Source organism: Sorex araneus, chromosome 3 (assembly GCF_027595985.1).
Source record: "Sorex araneus isolate mSorAra2 chromosome 3, mSorAra2.pri, whole genome shotgun sequence".
NCBI lineage: Eukaryota > Metazoa > Chordata > Mammalia > Eulipotyphla > Soricidae > Sorex > Sorex araneus.
The window spans coordinates 162,653,346-162,675,522 of NC_073304.1; the positions used below are offsets into that span (position 1 = coordinate 162,653,346).

Here is a 22,177-nt window from a genome sequence, read left to right on the forward strand (position 1 = left end):
CATACACACACACCCTCCATGTACATATATATAAATTTAACTGCAAATTGCAAAAGATGCCAGAGAATGTGTATAGAACATGTAATTTTATCAGCTTTATCACCTCAGATGCCAGTGAAAGATGTTATCAAGAGAGACAGAAGACAAACAATGGGGAAAATACTCCTTGCCATGTCTACCATGGGTTTCGACAGTTATGCCTATGGTTATACTCTAAAATTACACCTATTGCCATAATTTCAAAGGAACAATTGTTAGTGAATGTATTATACATAGTTTACCTTTTTATTTAGCTTAAGCCATGTAGAATAACCTTTGCTGTCCACATACTGCAATCCAAAGAACCAGACCTCACGCAAACCAACGGTTTTCACCACCTAAAAACAAAGTAAATTTCAGTTCAGTTTGCATTATAACTAGATAGCACTATATTTCAGCAGACATAAAATGATACAGATACTACAGGTTATTAAAGAATTCTGAAAAGTCAAATTCAAACTTCTATTTAAAACTTTTTAGTGTCATTTCCATCTTACTTGATCCATTTTTCACTATCTTTTTCTTCCCATCTCACATCATGTGAAACTGATACAGACACAAAGCTGAAATGCAGATATGGAGCCGTCAGAATCCCTGTGTCTAATAAAATTTACTCCCACAACTTGCACTATTAAGTAGGCACAGCAACTGGTATTAATCTGTCCGAAACATTCTCTGGGACACCTCAGGCAATCCTGTCAACCTCAGATCATTCCCATTCCTACTAGACTCCACTAACCACCACATATTCTCTGCCCTCACTGAGCAAGAAGCCATTCTTTGAATATACCATCAAGTTGATCCTTAAACAACTCTGTGCTCTTCCCTGTACCAGAAATGTACCTTCTATTCTTTAACTAGCTGTTGAATAATTTGTCAACATGTAGTTCAACTCATATGGTTTCTATGAATGAAGTTCTCCTATCACCAAGATAAAATTAGCCTTCAATCCCCAATGTTCCTGTCATATTTCATCTATACTGCTACTGACATTGATGCATTTATAAAACTTATTTCTTAATAATTGCATGTCAAGTTACCCATCAATTTACCAAGGACATCAATACCTTATTCCTTCTAATACCCTAGTCATCTCAAAGAATTTTTAGCCAGGTTATTAGAATAAGGGGTAAACTAGGATACATACTACGATTGTACTAACATCTAAAAGCATATGCTTTATTTTTTAACATGTACTAAGATGATAGAAATAAGACAAGAAATAGGGGAGTCTATTAACATTTTAAGATTTAAAGAGTCAACATTAATTCTTAAATGATAAAACATTATAGGGTTGCTAAAACACAAAACTGTGACAGATTCTGGATTTCAAAGTATCAGATAGAAACATACATCAAAACAGCCTTCCTCAGACATCCTGAAAGTTTCATGTGATTTACCAAGAAATGGAGATTTTGTGTGACTCACAATCTACAAGAGGGATCCCCACAGTTCCTAAAGAGTAGCAACCTGATGAACTTTCCAACTATCATAAGAAATACCAGGAAGGAAAAGAAAGGAAAGGTAGAAATTCACTAAGGCCCTCTATCTTAAAAGGCTCTCCCTGCTTCCTCTACAAGTATTCTTGGAAACTTTTTATCAGCCCCCCAAGCATTTTCATTGTCAGTGACAGTGAAAATGCTTGGGGGACTGGAGTGATAGTACAGCAGGTAGGGCGTTTGCATTGCACACGGCCGACCCAGGTTCCATTCCCAGCATCCCATATGGTCCCCCACATACTGCCAGGAGTAATTCCTGAGTGCAAAGCCAGGAGTAACTCCTTTGCATTGCCGGGTATGACCGTAAAGCAAAATACAAATAGATAGATAGATAGATAGATAGATAGATAGATAGATAGATAGATAGATAGATAGATAGATAGATAGATAATAAAATGCTTGGGAAAGATAGGACGGTGGTTAGGGTACTTGCCTTGCACAAAGCTGACTTGGATTCAATCTCCAGCACCCATAAAATCCCCCGAGCCCACCAGGAGTAATCACTGAATACAGCCGTAATCCCTGAGCATCACTGGATGTTGCCCAAAAATAAAACAAAAAAGCCTGGTCTCCTACTTTGGGTATTTTACAGCATAATATCACATTAATACACTACAAAGGTCTTTTTATGGGGGTGGAAGCACACCCAGAGGTACTCAGGGCTTATTCTTGGCACTATGCTCAGAAATCACTCCAGAGGATTGATTGACTCCTCAGGAATCACTCCATGCTGGGGAGACCATATGCTGTACCAGGGCACTTAAACCAGGGTTGGCTGTCTGCAAGGCAAGCACTTTACTCCCTGTACCACTTCAAGCCTCGGAGCACATATTTAGACATAATTTTAAGAAGAAAAGACAAAACTATAAAGATCTAAACTTTTTTCTTGCATTCTAATAGATCACAGAGTCTTTTTTGCAACAGTTTAAAGGCGTGGCTATCAGAATAAGAGTCAGCAAAGCATAAACCAAAGGTTCTTAACACCCAACTAGAGCTCCCTGCACAGAAGGTGGCCTCAAATCAACATTTTCACAAGCAAAAATTTGTGTAGGAGTCCTGAGTCATAAACTCATCTGTGACACTCTAAACTCTAAGTCTGTTCCTGGACTGACCCTGAGTCTATCTACCTGACAGCCTATCCCATATGCTAACTACTCCCAGGGAAAAACAAAGCCTGCTTTTAGATTCTTGCATACAAACACAAGGAAGTTATCCAGAAACAGAATAGGGATTATAAGTGCTGAGAAAGACAAAACTGGGAGCAGCACTCTTTAATCAGACTTTTATTTATAATACCAAGTATGAGTGAAGCTGAGGAAAGGAGTAATGTTCATTCTTATTGTACAAATAGGAAAATTAGGCAAAGAAAATCATGTTTCCAGAGTCAACTGACTAACTGCAGCTCTACTGTAGGTAATAGGGCTGCTCTGCTGTTAGGTACCTCAGTAGCACTGTAGCATTGTTGACTCATTGTTCATTGATTTGTTCAAACCGACACCAGTAACATCTCCACTGTGAGACTTATTGTTACTGTTTTTAGCATATTGAATACGTCACGGGTAGCTTGCCAGGCTCTGCCATGCAGGCGGGATACTCTCGGTAGCTTGCCGGGCTCTCCGAGTGGGACGGAAAAATTGAACCCGGGTCGGCCAAGTGCAAGGCAAACGCCCTACCCGCTTTTTAAAACTTTTTTTCTTCTTTTCAACTTGGGAAAAAACTGCCCAGAGAGTGGTTTTCTTTCATGCAGGTGAAAGAGCAGTGCTCAGGGGATCCAGGGCCTGACCCCTCCATTTTTTTCTTGTCAGTATAGTGTATAATTAAATCCCCAAGCCTTTGCGCCTATCATTCCTTCTGCAATGAATCTCACCATTACACTCAAGGACTATGTAGAAGAGTATCTTTTCATACTCTACTATGTAGAGTATCTCTGAATTTCTTTCATCCTCATTACAATGATTTGCATAGCAGATTTTAAATAAATACTAGCTACTAATTATCTTTTTAAAGTCTTATGTTTCAAATCTAGGAATAAGAACAAAAACATCCCAACGGCTATTCAAGATAGCTAAAAACGAAGTTCAAAAAAAGTTCAGCACTGTGTTGTTGCATTACATAAACCAGGAAAGGCAAGGAAAAATGTAGGATGAGGTATGCAACAGCATCTGCAGAATGGTGTCAAAAGTTAAATACTTATGTGGTACTATGATACCTGATCAAAAAGTTGTTTGCCAGTTGTATTAGGCTGAATGGCAAATTCCAGTTCAGCATCCATTGTAGTTACTCTTACATTAATCTGCAATAAAAACAAAAAGGAAAAATCAGTAAGAAAGAGTATATATAAATAAAATCTAAAGTCTTAGGCATAGAAAATACTTCCATTTTATTTATAAAATCAAATTACATTATCAGTAGGCAGTAAAGAACAACTTCACAACTGTACCTCCTTTCTCTTTATTCATGTGATATAAAGATTTACTTTCATCACAAGAAACCTTAAATCTATTTGAAAAGCAAAGTGCTTATGAAGTCCTATTTTAAAATCAACTACTGAAACAAAAAAAAAAATCAAACAACCTGATTAAAAATGGGTAGAGGAATAGACACTTCTCCAAAGATATGTAACTGGCTCACATGTACACGAGAGGGTGTTCATCATCACTATTAGGAAAATGCAAATCAATACCACAATGAGCTATCACCTCACCTGTGTGGGAGTATCTATTACCAAAAGATAAAGAACAAGGGTTGGCTAGGATATAAAGAAAAATGGAACCCTCAAGCACTATAACCAGGAATGTAAAATGGCATAGTCAGTATAAAAAACAGAATGGAAATGCCTCAAAAATTTCAAATAGGAGATTCTTTATGATCCAGTTTTCCACTTATGTTTAACCAAAGAACATAAAATATTAATTTGACAAGATATAGAAACCTTACACTGTGTGTATATTATTTAGAGCCACACCTAGTGGTACTTGGGTTTGAACATATAGTGCAAGAAACTGAACCCAGAATCTATTTTATCACTAACATCACATACCTTGCAATATTATTTTCAAAAGTCAAAATTTGTAAACAAGGTAAATGCCACTGAGAGTTGAATGAAGGTGAGTATATAGAACCTTAAACAACTTGGGGGTTAGGAGTGCAAAATCGCAGTAAAAAAATCCAAATCTTATATCAGTCCTCCACATCCACAAGTTTGGCACCCACAGATTCAACTGACATCCATGGTTGGTTAAACTGGTGAATGAACGCAGTACCCGTGAATAAGTGTCTCCAGGTAGTTCAAACCCATGTTATTCAATTGTATATACAAAGGAAATACTATTCAGCTACCAAAAAAGATGAAATTGATACCTTCTGGTCCAGAGAGATAGCCCACTAGGCTGAGTTAATTGCTTTACATCTGGAGGCACTTTAGTTAATACCTATGATGCCAGAGTGACCCCAGAGCATAAAGCTGGGAATGCCTACACCAAAACGGGAGTGGGAAGTGGGATGGGGTCACATTTGACTTTATAGCTGTCCATACATCTTTTTTAATTAATCTTTTGTATTTGGGGGACAGATACCCAGAAGTGGAATAGCTGGGTCAAATGTGAACTTCATTCTTACTCTATTCCCACCCATAGTGTATGAGGATTCCATTTCTGTTGTTTTCATCTTTTTGGATCTATCCATTCTTAAGTATGTGAGATGATTTTCACTTTCTAATAATGAGCATTTTTACATGTTATTTTACATGTTTTTACATCCATAAATCAGAAAATTTAATTCATGTCTTCTCCCCATTTTTTTGTGATTTCAGCTAAACCAATAAATTTTAATTTTAATGACAATGTCACCTATACCTCTTCTTCACTGATCTTTGTAATTCTGCATCCTAGTCATGTGAGTCAAAAAAAAAAGCAGTAATATCTGTGCCCTTTTTTTTTTTTTTTCAAAAATTCTACCATGATATTTCCCCTTACTGCTAAAGAAACTTAATGCCACTGTTATTTTACTAAATAATATCTGAGGTCAAAAGATACACTTACTGGTTTCGGCATTTTTGCTCTCTTTTTGCTGACTTCTTTAAAAATTCTATGTTTACAAATTCTGTTATTACCTCTGTTAAAGAAAAACAAGAAAGAAACAGTTCATTTATTTACACTTAATATGTTTTTACTTAACTATAATTTTTTTAGAAAATTAAAACATTTCAAATGAGTCTTGAGTAACACGAATCAAGTAACATCTTATTTAATCTCATTTTCAATGTTTTCTAAGTTTATTCTCTAAAAATATTTACATCTATGACTTAAAATAGAACATACCTCAAAAAAAACACATAAAACAAACTGATAACCAAGTTTCAATTTGTTTATAGATAATACATAACAAGGAAACATACTTGCCAAGTGTCCTAATGCTTTCTTTATGTCAAGTTCACCCCATACCCAGATGGTAAAGAGAGGGATAGTGAAAAAGAGGAAAGATGGGTTCTGATTCTAAAGAGATGATTTCAGAAACACTTTGATCTTTTTTCCTGTACTGCCAAATACAAAAGAAAATTAAGTTATTGAAAAAAAAAAAACTAAAGAAAAAAATTGCATCTTTAAAGTTCAAAAATCCAAGTTTAGGATATGGCTCCAATTGGTAAAGTAAATGCCTGACATAGCTGAGGCCCCCAAAGTGTGACCCATGGCACTCAATGGCTCCTGCACAGCACAGGGTGTGTGTGACCCAAGCATCACTGTGCCAGCACACCCAGAACCAGACTGGAATACCAGCAGTCTGCCTAGGCCCGCTGAATATAACTGATGCAGTCCCGATTTAAAAAAAAAAAAAAAAAAAAAATCCAGGGCGAGACAGATAATACAAGGATTATGGTCCAAGTCTTACAGACAGACAAACCCAATTTGATCCTAAGGAGGCCTCTGAGCACTGCCTGATGTGGCCCTGGAGAACCTCAAGCACGGGGGTGTCCTGAGTACTGAGCAGCACAAGTCCTGAGCAGCACTGCATCCTTGGGACATTTGGCAAAAAGAAAACAAAACAAAAACCCTTCAGAGGGACCCTCTGGGCCTCCTAAGCATCAGTACTTTTTTCAAGCAGAGAAAAATACAGAGAAGTAGCTTCTTTACCTCAGGTGTCTGAAATAGCCATACTATCAATGTACCCGCTCACCAAGAAACCAGTGTCCCACAAGAAAATGTAGAATCACCCTATGAACAACATTAAATTTTATCTTCTTCTAACACAACATAAGTAAATCTTAATTCATGGAAACCAGCATGCTTATCTAGAATTAAATGTTCTTATAAACATTAACAAAGTTGGTTGTTGCCTGTACAAATACAGGACAAATCTAACATTCTGAATTAATATTAGCTGTCCAGGAAAAAAATTATCATCAAAAATTTTAAAACCTATAGAAAAAAGTATATTAAACTTTAAGTTTAAAATCAGCTTATAATGGTAATACCTTTGCCAGTAATTTTGTTACACTATTATCAAATCACTATGTAATTAATTTTAAAACTACATTATTATTGCTTTTTTAGTGTTCTAACACTGAAAATTGTCCAAACCAAAATTTTTTAAAAAGCCTCAAAGTAATATCATATCCCTAATTGTATGCAATCACATACTAAGGAACCTCAATACAACATTGGGAACTTCCAAGGTTTTTTTTCTGGCAGGGAGTTAGGGGATTTAGTTTGGGCCACACCTAGCAGTACTCAGGGTTTACTCTTATCAGTGCTCAGGAAACCTTATCTGGTGTTGGGGACTAAACTAGAGTCAACTGTTTGCAAAGCCAATACCTGAACCACTTTAATGTCTCTCTGGTTCCTTCTAATACACTTTTATTTTATACACAGAACTAAAAATTCCAACTGAAAATATTTAACTCCTTATTTCTTAACTCTCCTACTAACTTTCCAAATGTCTCCTATCTAACTCTCCTAACTAACCTAAAATAAACTTCAGTCTTAGCTTCTAATTCTCTAACTTTTCATCACAATTACTACTATCTTTGTTTAGATTCTTATAATTCAAAGTCTTGGGATAAACTGACTTATTTTTCACACTACTCATAACCTACTAACACCAAATCTTCTTGTGGACTTGCTTGGCTAGTTCATATCAAAAACTTATCTCATACTCTCATTTACCAAAACCCTTAAATACCTACCTAATAGTCTAGTCTACTTTTTTATGAATCTAGGTAACATTATTTTCAGAAAATCATGCTAGTGTTCTCATGATTTTGTTGGCATGTCTACTGCTTCTGAAATTATCACCTTATTTTCATCCCTTATACCATTAATTTTTGCCGTCTCTTTTGCTTGATATATCAGTTTCTTCTTCATAGGATAGTTTCATTATGTTGCAGTTTATCTGTTTCCCTTTTACCTATTTTGCTAATTTCTGTCCTTTTTCTTACTCAAATTTCTTCTCACCAGTTGTTTTGATTTTTCTGTGGCTCATTTTACATCCCTAAAGTTTACCTACATTATTTCCTTTGGTGGGGGGCCACACCCAGCAGTGCTCAGAGGTGACACCTGGCTCTGCACTCAGGAATCACTCAAGCAATGCCAGGAGGAGTGATCCCAACCATGTGGAATGCTGGGGATAAAAACCGGGTCAGTTGCATTCAAGTTAAGCTTCTTACCCGCCATACTATCTCTCAGGCTCCCATTTTCTATATTTTTACCTTCCATAAAGAAAATATAAATATGTCTCAGAATAAGAAAACTCTAAGTATAAAGTGATCCCACTCTTTCAGAAAAAACATTTTAATAATCTGAATATTAAAAAATCAAGTATGCATTTCTAACACTCATCAGTATAGTTAAAATAAAAAACACACAATCTATAGATACTGTTACAAATATTACAGAAAGCAGATCCTTGCATGTGACTGAGTCGGGTTCGAATCCCCAAGCACCACCAGGAGTGACTGCCAAGCACTGAGCCAGGCAGCCTCTGTGCACTGCTGGGTGTGGTCCAAAAACAAAAACAAAAACAAGGGACAAAGCTTTCTTGAATGGAAAATTCTGCTGCTGGAATAAACCCACAAGGAAATAAATGAAAGAAAACAATGTATATTAAGGTATTCTTAGTAGCACTCAGTTGTAACGGGCACTAATTAAAATGACAGAATTATTTGAAACTAAGTGGTAGCATAAATTTAGCTTTTTGTTGTTTTTTTAAATGTGACAAACTATCAAAATTTAACAGGAGGATAACTTAAAAGGCAGAATATTTAGTCACCCATTTTAACCATAGGTCACTGTCACTGTCATCCTGTTGTTCATCGATTTGTTCGAGCGGGCACCAGTAACATCTGTCATTGAGAGACTTACTGCTACTGTTTTTGGCATATCAAGTACAACGCCCAACAGCTGTGCTATAGCTCCAGCCCACAGGTAAAAACAAATATCTTTAAAGGACATCTGGGGGCTGGAGCGGGTAGGGTGTTTGTTTGGTACGCAGTCGAACCTGGTTCGATTCCCAGCATCCCATATGGTCCCCCAAGCACCGCCAGGAGTAATTCCTGAGTGCAGAGCCAGGAGTCAGCCCTGAGCATCACCAGATGTGACCCCAAAAGCCAAAAAGTTAAAAAAAAAAAGGACATTTGGTTATATAGAACTACTTAATACTAATCAGGGTCCCATTTTTTTTTTCACTGTCTAATTTTATTTTTATTGCTTTTTGGGTCACACCCAGAGATGCCCAGGGTTACTCCTAGCTCTGCGCTCAGGAATTACTCCTGGCGATGCTCAGGGGACCATATGGGATGCTGGGAATCGAACCCAGTCGGCTGCGTGCAAGGCAAACGCCCTACCCACTGTGCTATTGCTCCAGCCCTTCACTGTCTAATTTTAAAAGATAAGAATTTCAGCAGCATTTCACTGAACTGTTTTGATAACAGTTTTTATATATAAGAATTTGACCTTGAATTTTTTAACGAAGTTGCATATAAATATAATTAAAATTTACATTTAACCAATTTAGAAAATAATATATAGAACTATTGAACCTCAACAGTACCACAGTCCTTCTATGAGTATTCCACCCTCCTTATCACTGGCATCTGTAAGGCTGGGCATACAGCTCAGTGACAGAGCTGTCACCTAGCATGTATGAAGCTCTGGGCTCCCTCCCTGGCAAGGTGGAATGGGACAGGACAGGCAAACCTGGCATTCTAGTAGCAGAATGGACAATTTAAAATTCTCACTAAATGTAAGTCTAGAGGCTCCATCTCTCACTAATGTCTCTGGAAAACAGAGGGGCTGGGAAGCGAACAGCAGTCAGCATGCATCTGGTCCTGGGCTCAATCTGGTGCCTTAGGGCCTTCTGACCGTCTTGCGGTGTGGCCCTGAAGGTCCTAGTTATGAGATACCCTACCACCATTGACAAAAAAAATAAAAAGAAATAAAAATGCTTCTTACTTTCTTCACTTAAAAAATTGTAATAGACCCGGGGCTGGAGAGATAGCACAGCGGGTAGGGCGTTTGCCTTGCACGCGGCCGACCCGGGTTCAAATCCCAGCATCCCATATGGTCCCCTGAGCATGGCCAGGGGTAATTCCTGAGTGCAGAACCAGGAGTAACCCCTGTGCATTGCCAGGTGTGACCCAAAAAGCAAAAAAAAAAAAAAAAAATTGTAATAGACCTACGGGGCTGGAGCAATAGCACAGTGGGTAAGGCGTTTGCCTTGCACTCAGTCAACCCGGGTTCAATTCCCAGCATTCCATATGGTCCCCTGAGCACCACCAGGGGTGATTCCTGAGTGCAGAGCCAGGAGTAACCCCTGTGCATCGCCAGGTGTGACCCAAAAAGAAAAAAAAATTGTAATAGACCTATACAAGGCTTGAGCAATCAGTGAGTAGGGCACGTGCCTCAAACATAGCCGACCCAAAGCCCTGGTAGCCAGTACGGGCCCCCAGCAATGATAGGAGTGACCCCTGAGCACAGAGCCAAGAGTAAGCTCTGGGTGTACCCTCATCCCCCCAAAAAAAACAAAATATATAATTTCCAAATTAATGTTTCTCAACCTTTTCCCAACCATGTGTCCCTTCCAAACTTGTTTCCTTCCTGTAGCCCCCCTGCCCTAACACGATGGTCCCTAGTCTCATACCCTGCCCCCCTCTATTAACATGATTTTCACATGCCCCCCTCCTCAGATTATCTTGAGGACCCACAAGGGGCCCAATAGCTGCCTGCTGAGAAACACTGACCTGGATCATTAATGTACCAAAGACACATGATAAAAATCAACTATTTTCCCCTCTATCCTCAGAAAACATACTTGGAAAAAAACAAAAAACAAAAAAAATCACTCCCTCCTCTCTGATTTTCCTAAATAGCTAAAAGAGGGTTTACTCTACCTCTTCTCCATACTGACCCTTTCCTCAAGCAATGAAGTGCAATCATAAACGCAGCAGACAGAGCAGGTGATCAATCAGGAGATGCTGCCAATACACACAGCTCCCATTTTCAGAGCACTACGTGTATGAACAGGAACCCAAACACACTACTGCATTTATTCATGTAAAACATTTTCTTTGTCCTTTAACTGAGGGTGACCCCAAAACAGCCTCCTCTACTTTCTACAATGGAAAAACAACCTCGTGCTAACACCTTGAGCTCTATTAAGCCAGTGGCACAACAACAGACTCTTTCCACCTGACAGGTGGCAAAACAGGTGTTAAGTCTAGTCCATACTGGGCCTACACGAAAGCTTCAATAATTTATACCTGGCTGCCTAATTTTATTACTCTTAAGACATTCTCTTCTTAATTGGTTTAGCAGCATTTGTGTGTGTGTGTGTCTTTTGAGTCACTGGAACAGTCTGAGCATAACTGTGGACCAAAATTTACCAAAAAAAAAAATTTAGTCGACCAATTTTTTGAGGGACTGAGAAGTAATATGTAACAAGATAAAAATTGAATTCCTTAGGTATCCAGCTGTCAAACCAACGCATTGACATCCACAAATTTCCTTAATCATTGTCTTCCTATGTGGGCCCCTCTGAAGTCTATGAATCCCTTCCCAGAAAAGTCTTCAAGGGCGCAAAATAAGACAAATTAAATTACATTTTAAATCATATTGGAACACGATTATCGAAATATAAAAAGTACAAATCAATGATAGTGATGTTAGTGACTCTTTATTAATACCTAATAACATCTACCTGTGGACCTAATAAACTTCAAAGTAATAAGAAATAAGTCATTTTGAGATCACTCAATAACCACAGTGTATTATGAAATACCTGCAATTACTACTGGAAACAGTCTTGGCCACTGATACCAGTGCTGCTCATGTTCATCAAGGAAAATAATGTGTAGGAAAATGTAATTTCCTGTACTATCCAACTTCAAAGTTACACAGGTTGAAACTCTTCAAGTACACAAATAAGTATATTTATTACACTTTAGATAATTATCAAATCGAAAGCAGTATATATTTCACCTATATACTGCCATATAAATTCCCCAACCAAAACAGAGGAAAAGAATTTTTGTTTCATTTTGCAAATAAAAATCTAAGGCAAAAACCAAGGTGAAGGGCAAGAAACAAAGCCAGTGTATGCAGAGTGCTCACTCTTCACTCTACCCATGTTCTCTACTCTTCAGAGTAACTGCACTCACTTCTCTCCTTGCCCAAGACAAGTATCACAATTCCTCATTCTTCTAATAAGGAGATTAATAAGATTCAGGTAAGTGACTCACCTAACTAAAGCAACAGGATAGTTATACATCAGGTACTATGAAATCCCAAGACTACCTAGGTGTTTCTGGTTATCCTTGTCTACCTTTTTCCAATATTATTACACACAAGTTCATCCCTAATAAGTACTAGAGCTTTTCAAAATGTCAAACCCCTTCTCTCTGTTGTTTTTAAGTCAAAAGTATGTCTCTGAAGATGTTCTAAGTGATATTAATACTGGTAGAACCATCTCTGCAAATGTATTTCCTATCAAGGTGATATGCAGCTCTATTTGGTTATATAGAAACTGATTTTTTTCAAAGATACTTTTAAGAAAATAAAATAATCAACATTTTTGAGCAATGTAAACATGCTACCAAAGAAGCAAAGCAAATTTCTAGAAATGTAAAGAAGTGCAGTATTTAAAAAAAAAAAAAGAAAGAAAGAAAGATGAGGTCAGGAGATTAGGCCACACCTGGTTGTGCTCAGGGGCTTATTCTTCGCAGTGCTCAGAATACATGTGGTGCTGAAGCTAAAACCCAGGTCAGCCAGGTGCAAGGCAAGCGCCTTATCTAATGTACTATCTCTGGCTTTAACAATTTGTAAATGTCAAAGAAAACACCAGGGACTGAAGGGACTGAAGAGACAGTATAGGAGTTAATGTGTTTGCCTTGCAAGTGGCTGACACTAATTTTAACATGGACACTGCTTGGTCCCCTGAGCACAGAGCAGAAAGTGGCGCTAAAACTAAGAGATGGAAGAGGAAGAGAAGGGATAGGTTCCTGTTATATTCCCAAAGTGGGTAAAAACAAAGTTTAAACTCTGCAATGATTACTTTTAATGCTAATTCTAAGAAAGCTAAATTTAGTCCAACTTATTCATTCTATATTTAAGAAAACTTCAAATAATTATATAATAAACATATTTTTAAAAGGAAAATCAGGGGTCAAAGGGATAGTACACCGCATACTGTGCTTGCCTTGCACGCGGCCGGCCCAGGTTCGATACCTGGCACCCCATAAGGTCCCCCGAGCTCGCCAGAAGTGATCTCTGAGCACAGAGCCAGGAGTAAGCCCTGAACACAGCTGGGTGTGGCCCAAAAACTAAAAAGAAAAAAAAAAAGGAAAATCAAAGATAGGTTCATGTCACCAATATAACAGGAAACAGTCTCTAAACCGCAAGGATTCTCATGATTTTTACTTCCTGTTTTTTAACTACCAGACACTAAAAGATTATTTTCAAAATCAAATTGAGGGCGGGGAGAGCAGGATGACGATTGCTGGGATTCAAACCTGGGGTCCCACACACAAAGCAAGTGCTCCACTTTCTTATATACCCTTAAAATTAGACATAATTCTCTTATGCAATCAATAAGGCTCTATGAGAGTTCTAGTACTATAAGCATCATTAAGTACCCAGTTTTTCTAACTAAAATCCCCCTTTTAAAAAACTGGAACCATGCCAGGTTCATAGCAAAATCCTCAATGTTGATTTTGTTGGTGAATTTGGTTTATATGTAAAATTCATTTGAATTTTTCTACTGCTTATTTTCTGCCATAGGCAATATTTTCATCTCATTTTTTAAACTGTAAAATGGACAAATTAATTAATCAGCAAGAGATAGGAAAATAAACATATGAAGAAAGAAAAAAGAAAACCCCATACAAAACATTCCACCTCCTCACTTCAAGTCTTTTTCATCTGTATTCCTGACTCTGACAAGGGCTGGCATGTAAATCAAGCAGTAGGGTACATGCAGATCACAGGCCTTCCACATGCAAGGCCCTGGGTTCAGTGCCAGCACTGTACAACTCCAGAGCACTGCTGAGTGCGGCCTCCGCAACAATAAAAAAAATACTCGATAATCTGATTTGACAAGCTAAATTTTAAGGCCATATGATATGTTTAATGATTACTATAATTACCATGAAACTTGTTGACTAGTATGAAGTTAAGATATATCTGCCTAACGACCAAACTAAGTTTTCACAATATATGTAAGCCCAGAATCAATAAAAATTTTAAATACCTAGGATCCTAAAGATGGCTAACATAATTTAATCTATTTCCATAAGTTTAAAATGAACAAAAGGGTTCCATTAATGACAATTCAGAGTTTCTATTTACTTCTCCATTCTTTCTTTTATTTAGAATCTCTCTTGCTCTTGTATCCACGTCATTCCACTAACTAGCTAGGATTTTTAGTTACAGTTTCTAAATTAGTTATAAACAGTTATTAAACAAACAGTTCAATAAGTTACTCCTATTAACTTTACTGAAAGGTTAGAGAAACAACAGGAAGATGTTCTGTTTTTTTCTTAAGTAGGAAGTGGCCGGAACTCCAATCAGAAATGATGCTTAACACTTTACTGAACTAAGTATTAATTCCATTTTATATGTACACTTGCACTCACACATTGAATACACTTTATAGTATACAACAGGATACATTCATCTTCCTAGGGGAATATTATCTTCTCAACATCTCACTCATGAAACACAAGGCATACATGGCATATGGGTTTTTATTTATTTATTTATTTATTTATTGCTTTTTTGGTCACACCTGGCGATGCACAGGGGTTACTCCTGGCTCTGCACTCAGGAATTACCCCTGGCCGTGCTCAGGGGACCATATGGGATGCTGGGAACCGAACCCAGGTGGGCCGCATGCAAGGCAAACGCCCTACCCGCTGTGCTATCTCTCCAGCCCCCGGCATATGGTTTTTAAATGTTTGAATGGTACTATAAAGCTGAGGTTGGCAAACCTTTTCTGTAAAGGGACAGCTAAATCAACTTTCTGGATTTTGAAAGCCATACACTCTCTGATACAATGACTTTGCTGCAGTAGCACAGAAGCAGCCAGACATTATGAGAACAAGGGAGTTATAACATGCTCAAATAACACTTAATTTACTAACCCAGGCAGCAGGCTGCATGTGGCTCATGGGTGGTAATTGCTCAACTCCTGCCTTCTTCAAGTATTTTAGCATGAGTCATCACTGTTCATTCTTTATTTTTTCCCAGTTTTTTTTTTTTTTTGGGGGGGGGGTGTTGATGTGGAGAATAGGGGCAATCCAACTGTGCTCAGGGCTGATACTGCCTCTGCATTCGGGTATCACTCCTGGTAGGATCAAGAACCATATGGGGTCCTGGGGATGGAATTAATGTATGCCAAGTGCAAGGCAGGCACCCTACCCATTGTATTATGTCTCTGGCCCTGTCACTTTTCATTTCTTAATTTAAAAAAATTTGGAATCTGGGACGATATGAACTCACATATTCAAGCTAGACTGTGTCTAGACTAGTCATGACTAAGAAATTGTTAAGATTGATCAGACCAATCTTAGATGTGCTTTTGGGCAGGAGTAAGAAAGAACTCAAGACATTTGGTATATAAGTAAGGAAATAAACAACCTAACAGGAACAGAATTAGAAGAGGCAATTCCTTACCTTTGCTAGTGACTATTTAAGATATGGAATGTGGCCTGATTTTGGCCATGGCCCCTGACACTAAGAAGACCTACATGCGGAGGGTTCATTCCCCTCCAGATATGCATCCTCCTTTGGATATATCTGGATGTGATACTGAAGACATACTCTGACAAGGAGAAAGCAATTTTGCATATAGCTAAATAAGGGAGACCACAGGACAAAGAATTGGAAAGACAATAGGTGTCTGAAATTACCCTTAAGCTTCTGGAATCTATTATATATTAAATTCCTCATTAAGCCAGCTAATTTGATAATTTTTGTTATTGCAGCCAAAGCATCTTAAATAATTTAAGGGCAGAAATAGAAGACTGCTTGCTTTACAATTTCACCTGCAAGCCATCTTACTTCAAAATGAATTAATATCTAATGTGCTGAAAGTCCACCAAGATTACCTACAATTCAGAAAAAAATTACTGATACTAAGACTTTCATAATATAAATTCTATAATGGTGGAGAAAAAGGACAATGCAGGACCACCTTTATTTATTTAAAACATGGTTTCAACAGGATGTTGAATTTCTATAAATCAAGAGCTGGGGTGGAAAAAACTTTGTTAACAGTAGTTACAGTGCTGGGGGTGTGGGGGATGGGATGCCAAAGGGCCTCTCCCTGCTATTCTTCTGGCAGAGCAGGTCTGACCATTCACTGCTCAGGGGCTTACTCAGTTTAGTAAGTTTAGGCCTTACTCTGCTCAGGTTAGATGTGTGTGCGCTAGCAGTTGGGCAATCTCCTAGGCCCAGAAGTTTGCAAACTTTATTTATGAATGGTCAGATAGTAAATACTCTAGGTTTCAAAGAAACCACATACAGTATAACTGAATGGACAACTTTTATTCTATAAATAAAGCTTATTTACAATAACAAGTAAGCAACCAATTTGGTGACTTCTTGTCTAAACTGCTAAGAGCAGAGTATCTTTCAAAAACTAACCAACTTCACTAGAACCCAAAATAATTTATTTCAAAGTATACAAATTATGTAGAAAAGCAACCATTTATGTGCATTCAATTTATATGCAATAGATCACATGATGTTAAGTCTTATTTATATACATAAAACCGTGTTAGATTATTCATAAAAATTATTCATATGCAAATTTGTGTCAACTATTAAATAAACCAATAATTTTACATTAGTGAATTTGAAAGGAGTTCTATAAATACTGGTGACTCAAAGGGGTGGAGAGGGTGGGGGGAACTCTTCTTGCCTAAGAGAACCTCAGTTTTTCAGAAAGTTTAATCTAGAGTTCACTATTAAACAATAAATAATGAACTGTATTTCTCAAACAGTTCCCAGGTATAAAAAATTGCATTAATGGCTTTTTCAATACCCAAATCATAAACTCTTTTAAAACTCTTTTGAAGGAGGGTAATGCCTGACCTAGGTTCAATCCATGGCATCCCATATGTCCCCAAAGCACAGTCAGGTTTGATTCCTGAGTGCAGAACCAGTAGTAACCCCGAACATAGCCTAGTACGGCACCAAAACCAAATAAATAAGGGATTCCATTTCTGGGGCAGGGAGATGGCTCAAAGGACTTGATCATCACATGTTTTGCTTGTGGGATTCCCAGTTAATTCCTGGTATGGCATAATCCCTGCCCCACCCACCCACCTAACCTTTACCCCTTTCCTCTCTCCCTGCACCACCAGGAACAATCTGAAGCACCCAACTGGGAGTAACCTAAAAATCAAAAACAAATAAAAATACAGGATACGATTTCTCACTATCATTTATATACCATACCTAAGAAAACAAAGTCACCTCAAACATTAACCAAATAAAATCTGCACACGTGAGATTATAGGTCATTCCACTGTGTAATTTCATTTAAATGATAAAATGAGGAATATTACTCAACAAACATCCTTTCCATGTTTGCTACATCATAGCCTTATTTTCATAAACTTTACAAATCGCAAATAGGGCTGAAAAAGTACAGTAAGAAAGATGTTGCATTCCCGGCATTAATACCACATCTATGTGCAAAATAGCAATCACCTATGAAAACACAGGATGGAAAGGGGTAGAGAGTGAAGAAGTCTAGAGTTACTTCTTTCTGAAGTTTTGTTATCTTTGTTCAAAAAATGTTGTAACTCTCTATAAAAATATAATCTTGAAAGAAAAGTGAAGTCTGATTGATTTTTGGTGCACGATTTTTGAATGACATATTTAACAGTGAGTCTTCTGGATCTTTGTAGAGTATAACTCCGAACATTTTGTTCATTTCTGGAAGGTGTTAAAATCTCCCATTGCCATTAACAGGGTACTATCAGTTTCTCTTTACAATTCTGCCAACTTTTGTTCTTTTGCAGAATTTAAGACTATATTACTAGATGCATGGGATAGGATTATGTATCTTCCTCATGGTAACTGAGTTGGTGAATTGTTCCATTTTCTTTCTGTAAGAATAATCAAAGCAGGGCCTGAGAGATAACTCAGAAAAATTGAATGCATGCTTTGCATATGGTGTGCTTAGGGTTCAAAATTCGGCAATTGGTTCCACAAGCATTGCTGGGATCAGTCACTGAGCATTTAGCTGGGAGTGGTCTCTGAGCACTAATCAATATATGAATAATCATTTTTCTGTTTTGACTTTCAATTTTCCTTAAGAATGCTTTGTGCTTTAATGATCTTTTCATCTGATTAAATTAAATTTGCAATGCCAAAAAAAAAATGTTGTAACTTTTACAGACTTTAAAAATGGTTTAAAATGTTTAATGTAAGTTAATTCTGAGAACTCTAGCAGGAACTAAAATACAAAAGACAGAGTTCTCTAACAGAGGCTGGGAAATGAGTCACTCTCTAGGGTCAGACTTAGCCACTTGTACCACATAAGAGGTGAGAATATACTGGCTGCAGAAGTGAGGAAGCTTCCCCATAAAGGTCCACAGCCCTCTGTAACCCCAAAAAGCTTAAAATAACCATGTAAGGGTGGAGTCTACAGCAACCCCCATCCAGTACAGTACCCAAGGGTAAAAACAGGAAAGATCAGTGCCCACTAGCTTCTGGTCTGAGGGAGCCATGAAAGCAAGAGTCATTTCCTTTGCTTCCCAGATTCATAAGAGGAAGATGAATCTCATTAGGTATGCAGGATCACAGTGTGGCTCAACCTCAGTCTTAGAACAACACTTTTTTAAGTGTTGGTCTATTGGACCTATTGGCTAAGATTTGCTACTATTTTTAAGTGGCATAATTTAAAATGTAGTACATTAAAAATAGATGATAAAAAACTATAATGTCCACCATCATTCAACATTCTATTCAACTATAGATTGAAAGACTGAGAAAAAATTAAAAACATGTAAATACTTCATTTCAATCAAGACTTTTTGTTGTTTTTAGGTTACACCCACCGGTACTCAGGGCTTACTCCTTTATTTATGGAGAGCTGAGGATGCAACCCTGGTGATCCACATGCAAGGCAAGCAAGGGCCCTACCCACAGTACTATCTCTTGGTTCCAGGTAAAGGTTTTAAATGAACAATGAAATCCAATTCTGCTCTTGAGAATGGTAAATAAACATGAAATAAGCCCAGTACTCCTCCCTAGGAGAATTAGCAAAGGAGGGAAAGAACAGCAAAACCCGTCATTACCATGACAGGAAAAAGAATAACCTATTTACTTTCCAGTTAAGTAATAATTTCCAAAAGAAAGAGCAAGCTCAACATACTAACTCAACCACACAGAACTTACTTATCCTTCAAATATTTCTGAGCCTCTCCTACATGCTGTTTCAAGTATGGGAGGGGAGATGGGGGTAAAACACTAAGGGAACAAAAACAACGTATGGCCCCAAAAGGGCAAGGCATCTGAATGCCATAATCAAACTGTCTTATTTAAATAAAACTATAAAGAATTCCAAAGAACATCTGTTTGCTCCTTACTAATACATTAATCATTTATTACATCTCATTTTATGGGAAAAAACAAGATTAAGCAAAACGAGTCAGTGCCACCCTTTTAATAGCATACAAACTTTAAGAGGAGAGCTCTACATCTGTCATTTTTTGAGGCAATTTACCAGTAGGTTAGTTCCTCAGATCTAATAACCCAGTTCTGGCACAGGGGTCAGGCCATAATTTTATCCAGCGACATGAACAGGGCGATTGTTCATTCAGAACTCGTCAGACACATAAGAGTATCTAGTGTTCTCAAAAAAAAAAAATGTATACTCCATAAACAATAGACTGCAATGTCTATGCCCAAGGACTCGTTTATCAAATAAACCCTTATTAATCTCACGCTCTTTAACAATTTACCATCCGGCCAGTCTCGGTGCCTCGGCACTCGGGGAAACATCTTCCAAAAAAAAAACCACCTCAAGTCTTTTACAATGTATATCCTTCATGAAGCTGACTTTTACCACAGTTCCCAACTCATTAGCACACCACTCCTTTAAGTGGTGCCTCTACTTGCAAAGTTAGCCCCCGCGCCAAGCGCAGAAACGTGCGAGGAAGCGGCGGGGTGGGGGGGCGCGACGTGCCCGACGGGCCTCGAGGGGTCTGGGATACTCGGGCCCGCAGCCGGGACGGAGAAAGTTCCGAGGCTCCGGGTCGGCGGCGGCGGCGGCAGCAGGTAGAACGTGCTCCGCGGCCCGGGCTGGGCGACCTCGCCTAACGGGAGCGGGCGGCCCCGGGAGCGGCTCGCGCCCCAAACCCCGGCGTGCAACATCCCTTCGCCACAAGGGCGGAACGCACGCTCTCTAGTAATCCAACACCCTCACTTTCAAAGTGGGGGCCCGAGAAGTTCTCTCCGATTCCCTCCCAGCCGCGCAAAAACGCGATTCCGCCTCCGTTCAGGATCCGTATTTTCAAACTCCCCCGGAGAAACGTGCCAGGCCGCGCCCGGGGCCGCGCCCAAGCGGCGGGAAGCCGACGGTCCGTCACCCCCGCCCGGGACGGCTAGGGGGGCACCGGGAGCGGCCACAATGCGGGGGACCCCGCGCCAGGGGCCGCCGGAGGAGCGCGCGGCCGCGTGAGGGGGGGCCGCCGCGCCCCCGAACCCGGCCCGGGCCCCGCCACTCCAGCCGGGCCCCCCGCCAGCGGCCTGGCCGTCCGGGTGGCGGCGCCGCCGCGGGCCCGGGCGCGAGCCGAGACGCGCGAAGCCCGGGCAGCGCGCGGGGCCCCCGCGGGAACTTCTCGCCGCCACCTCAGCGTCTCGGGCGCAGCCTGCGGGCTGGAGCAGGGGGGCAGGGCGGGCCGCCCGCGGCTTACCCGGGGAGCGAGCGGCTCCTTCCCGGCGGCGGTGGGGCTGAGGCGCGGTGCCGGGCTGCGCGGCTGCGGCCGGGAGGGCGAGGCGGGGGTCGGAGCGCGGAGACGCCGGAGAGGACAGGCGCCGCCGCCGCCGCAGACAGCTCCGCAATATGGCCGCCCGGCGGCTCCTCGGGGGGAAAGGCGGGGCTGCCCCGCGCCCCCCGCCTCCCCCTGCCGGCCGACCGGCCTCGCGCCGCGGCCTGAGCGCCAACGCCGCCGCCGCCGCCGCCGCCAGGGCCGCCCGCGCCCCGCCCCGCCCCGCCCCGCCCCGCCCCGCCCCGCCCCTCGCGCGGGGGTCGCGGGCCCCGGGAGCCCCCAGCGGAGAGCCCCAGGATGGGAAGGGGGCGAGCGCGGGGGCAGGGGGCGCCCCTTCCGGGGGCGCCCCGGGCGGGAATCACGCCCGCCCTGAAGGGGAAACGGAGCCGCCCAGCCCAAAGCTCCGAGGGCGCCGCCGCCGCCGCCGCCGCCTTCCCCCCGGAGTGGAAACTTGAAACTCCCGCTGGTGCCTTGAAAACGCACCGAGGGCGTTTCTGTCGCCCCCGAGGAACGTTCTTCCCCGAGGTAATAGAGCGCCAAATGGAGCGTGTTACTCGGCGGTTTGGCTCGGCAAGTCCGAGCTGGAGGGAGAAAGGGCCTGCTCGGAGAGATGCAGGACTGCGGCGCTGGACGCGCACGCGGGCCGCCCAGGTCCCGGCCCACTTGGAAAGAACTTCCTTTTTCAGGGGCTATTTTTAAACCCCACCGACACCTCCCAGGGACGAGGCCCCCCCACCGAGAGTGTAGGGGTTTATCCAGGCCAGGATATATTTATTTTTCTTTTATTTTATTTTTATTAGCCTTGATATTCTCGCCCAATTGAGGCGATAGTACAGCAGCAGGTAGGGCACTGGCAGTTCATGTGAGCGACGGGGGATCGATCCCCGACACCTCCGAATCTATTGGAACCGCTGCCTCCCGCCAGTGCAAGCAGACCTAAACGACTTTAGATTCAGAAAAGAGTCAACTTCTTTTTCTCAAGTAAGATAAGTTTATTGGGGAAATGAGGGGGAGAGCAGTCAAGTTTTGATGGCAGTCTCATTAATGTGGCCTGAGCAGGGACTAGACAGACCTTGTGTCGTTGTTGTGTACTTGGTCATGCGCTGGGCTTTTTATAGGCTTCAAAGAGCAAATCTGGGACGGAGCT

The 22,177-nt window shown here is 40.6% G+C and overlaps 1 protein-coding gene across 3 annotated transcripts in view; it reads right to left on the bottom strand.

The window, feature by feature from the left end:
- Window positions 1–21,218, bottom strand: part of RDX (radixin) — a 73,774-nt gene extending 52,556 nt beyond the window's left edge. For 2 of the 3 annotated variants that reach the window (XM_055131131.1, XM_055131130.1), the window contains exons 1-4: window positions 13,224–13,244; window positions 5,579–5,651; window positions 3,748–3,831; window positions 282–377 (exon numbers count right to left, since the gene is read on the bottom strand). In XM_055131131.1, the coding sequence (XP_054987106.1) occupies window positions 282–377; window positions 3,748–3,831; window positions 5,579–5,590 (192 nt within the window). In that variant the 5' untranslated portion in view covers window positions 5,591–5,651; window positions 13,224–13,244. Of the gene's footprint in view, window positions 1–281; window positions 378–3,747; window positions 3,832–5,578; window positions 5,652–13,223; window positions 13,245–20,955 lie in introns of those variants that run through there. The other variant, XM_055131132.1, reaches the window with a different exon arrangement.
- Between the last annotated feature and the right edge of the window lie 959 nt (window positions 21,219–22,177).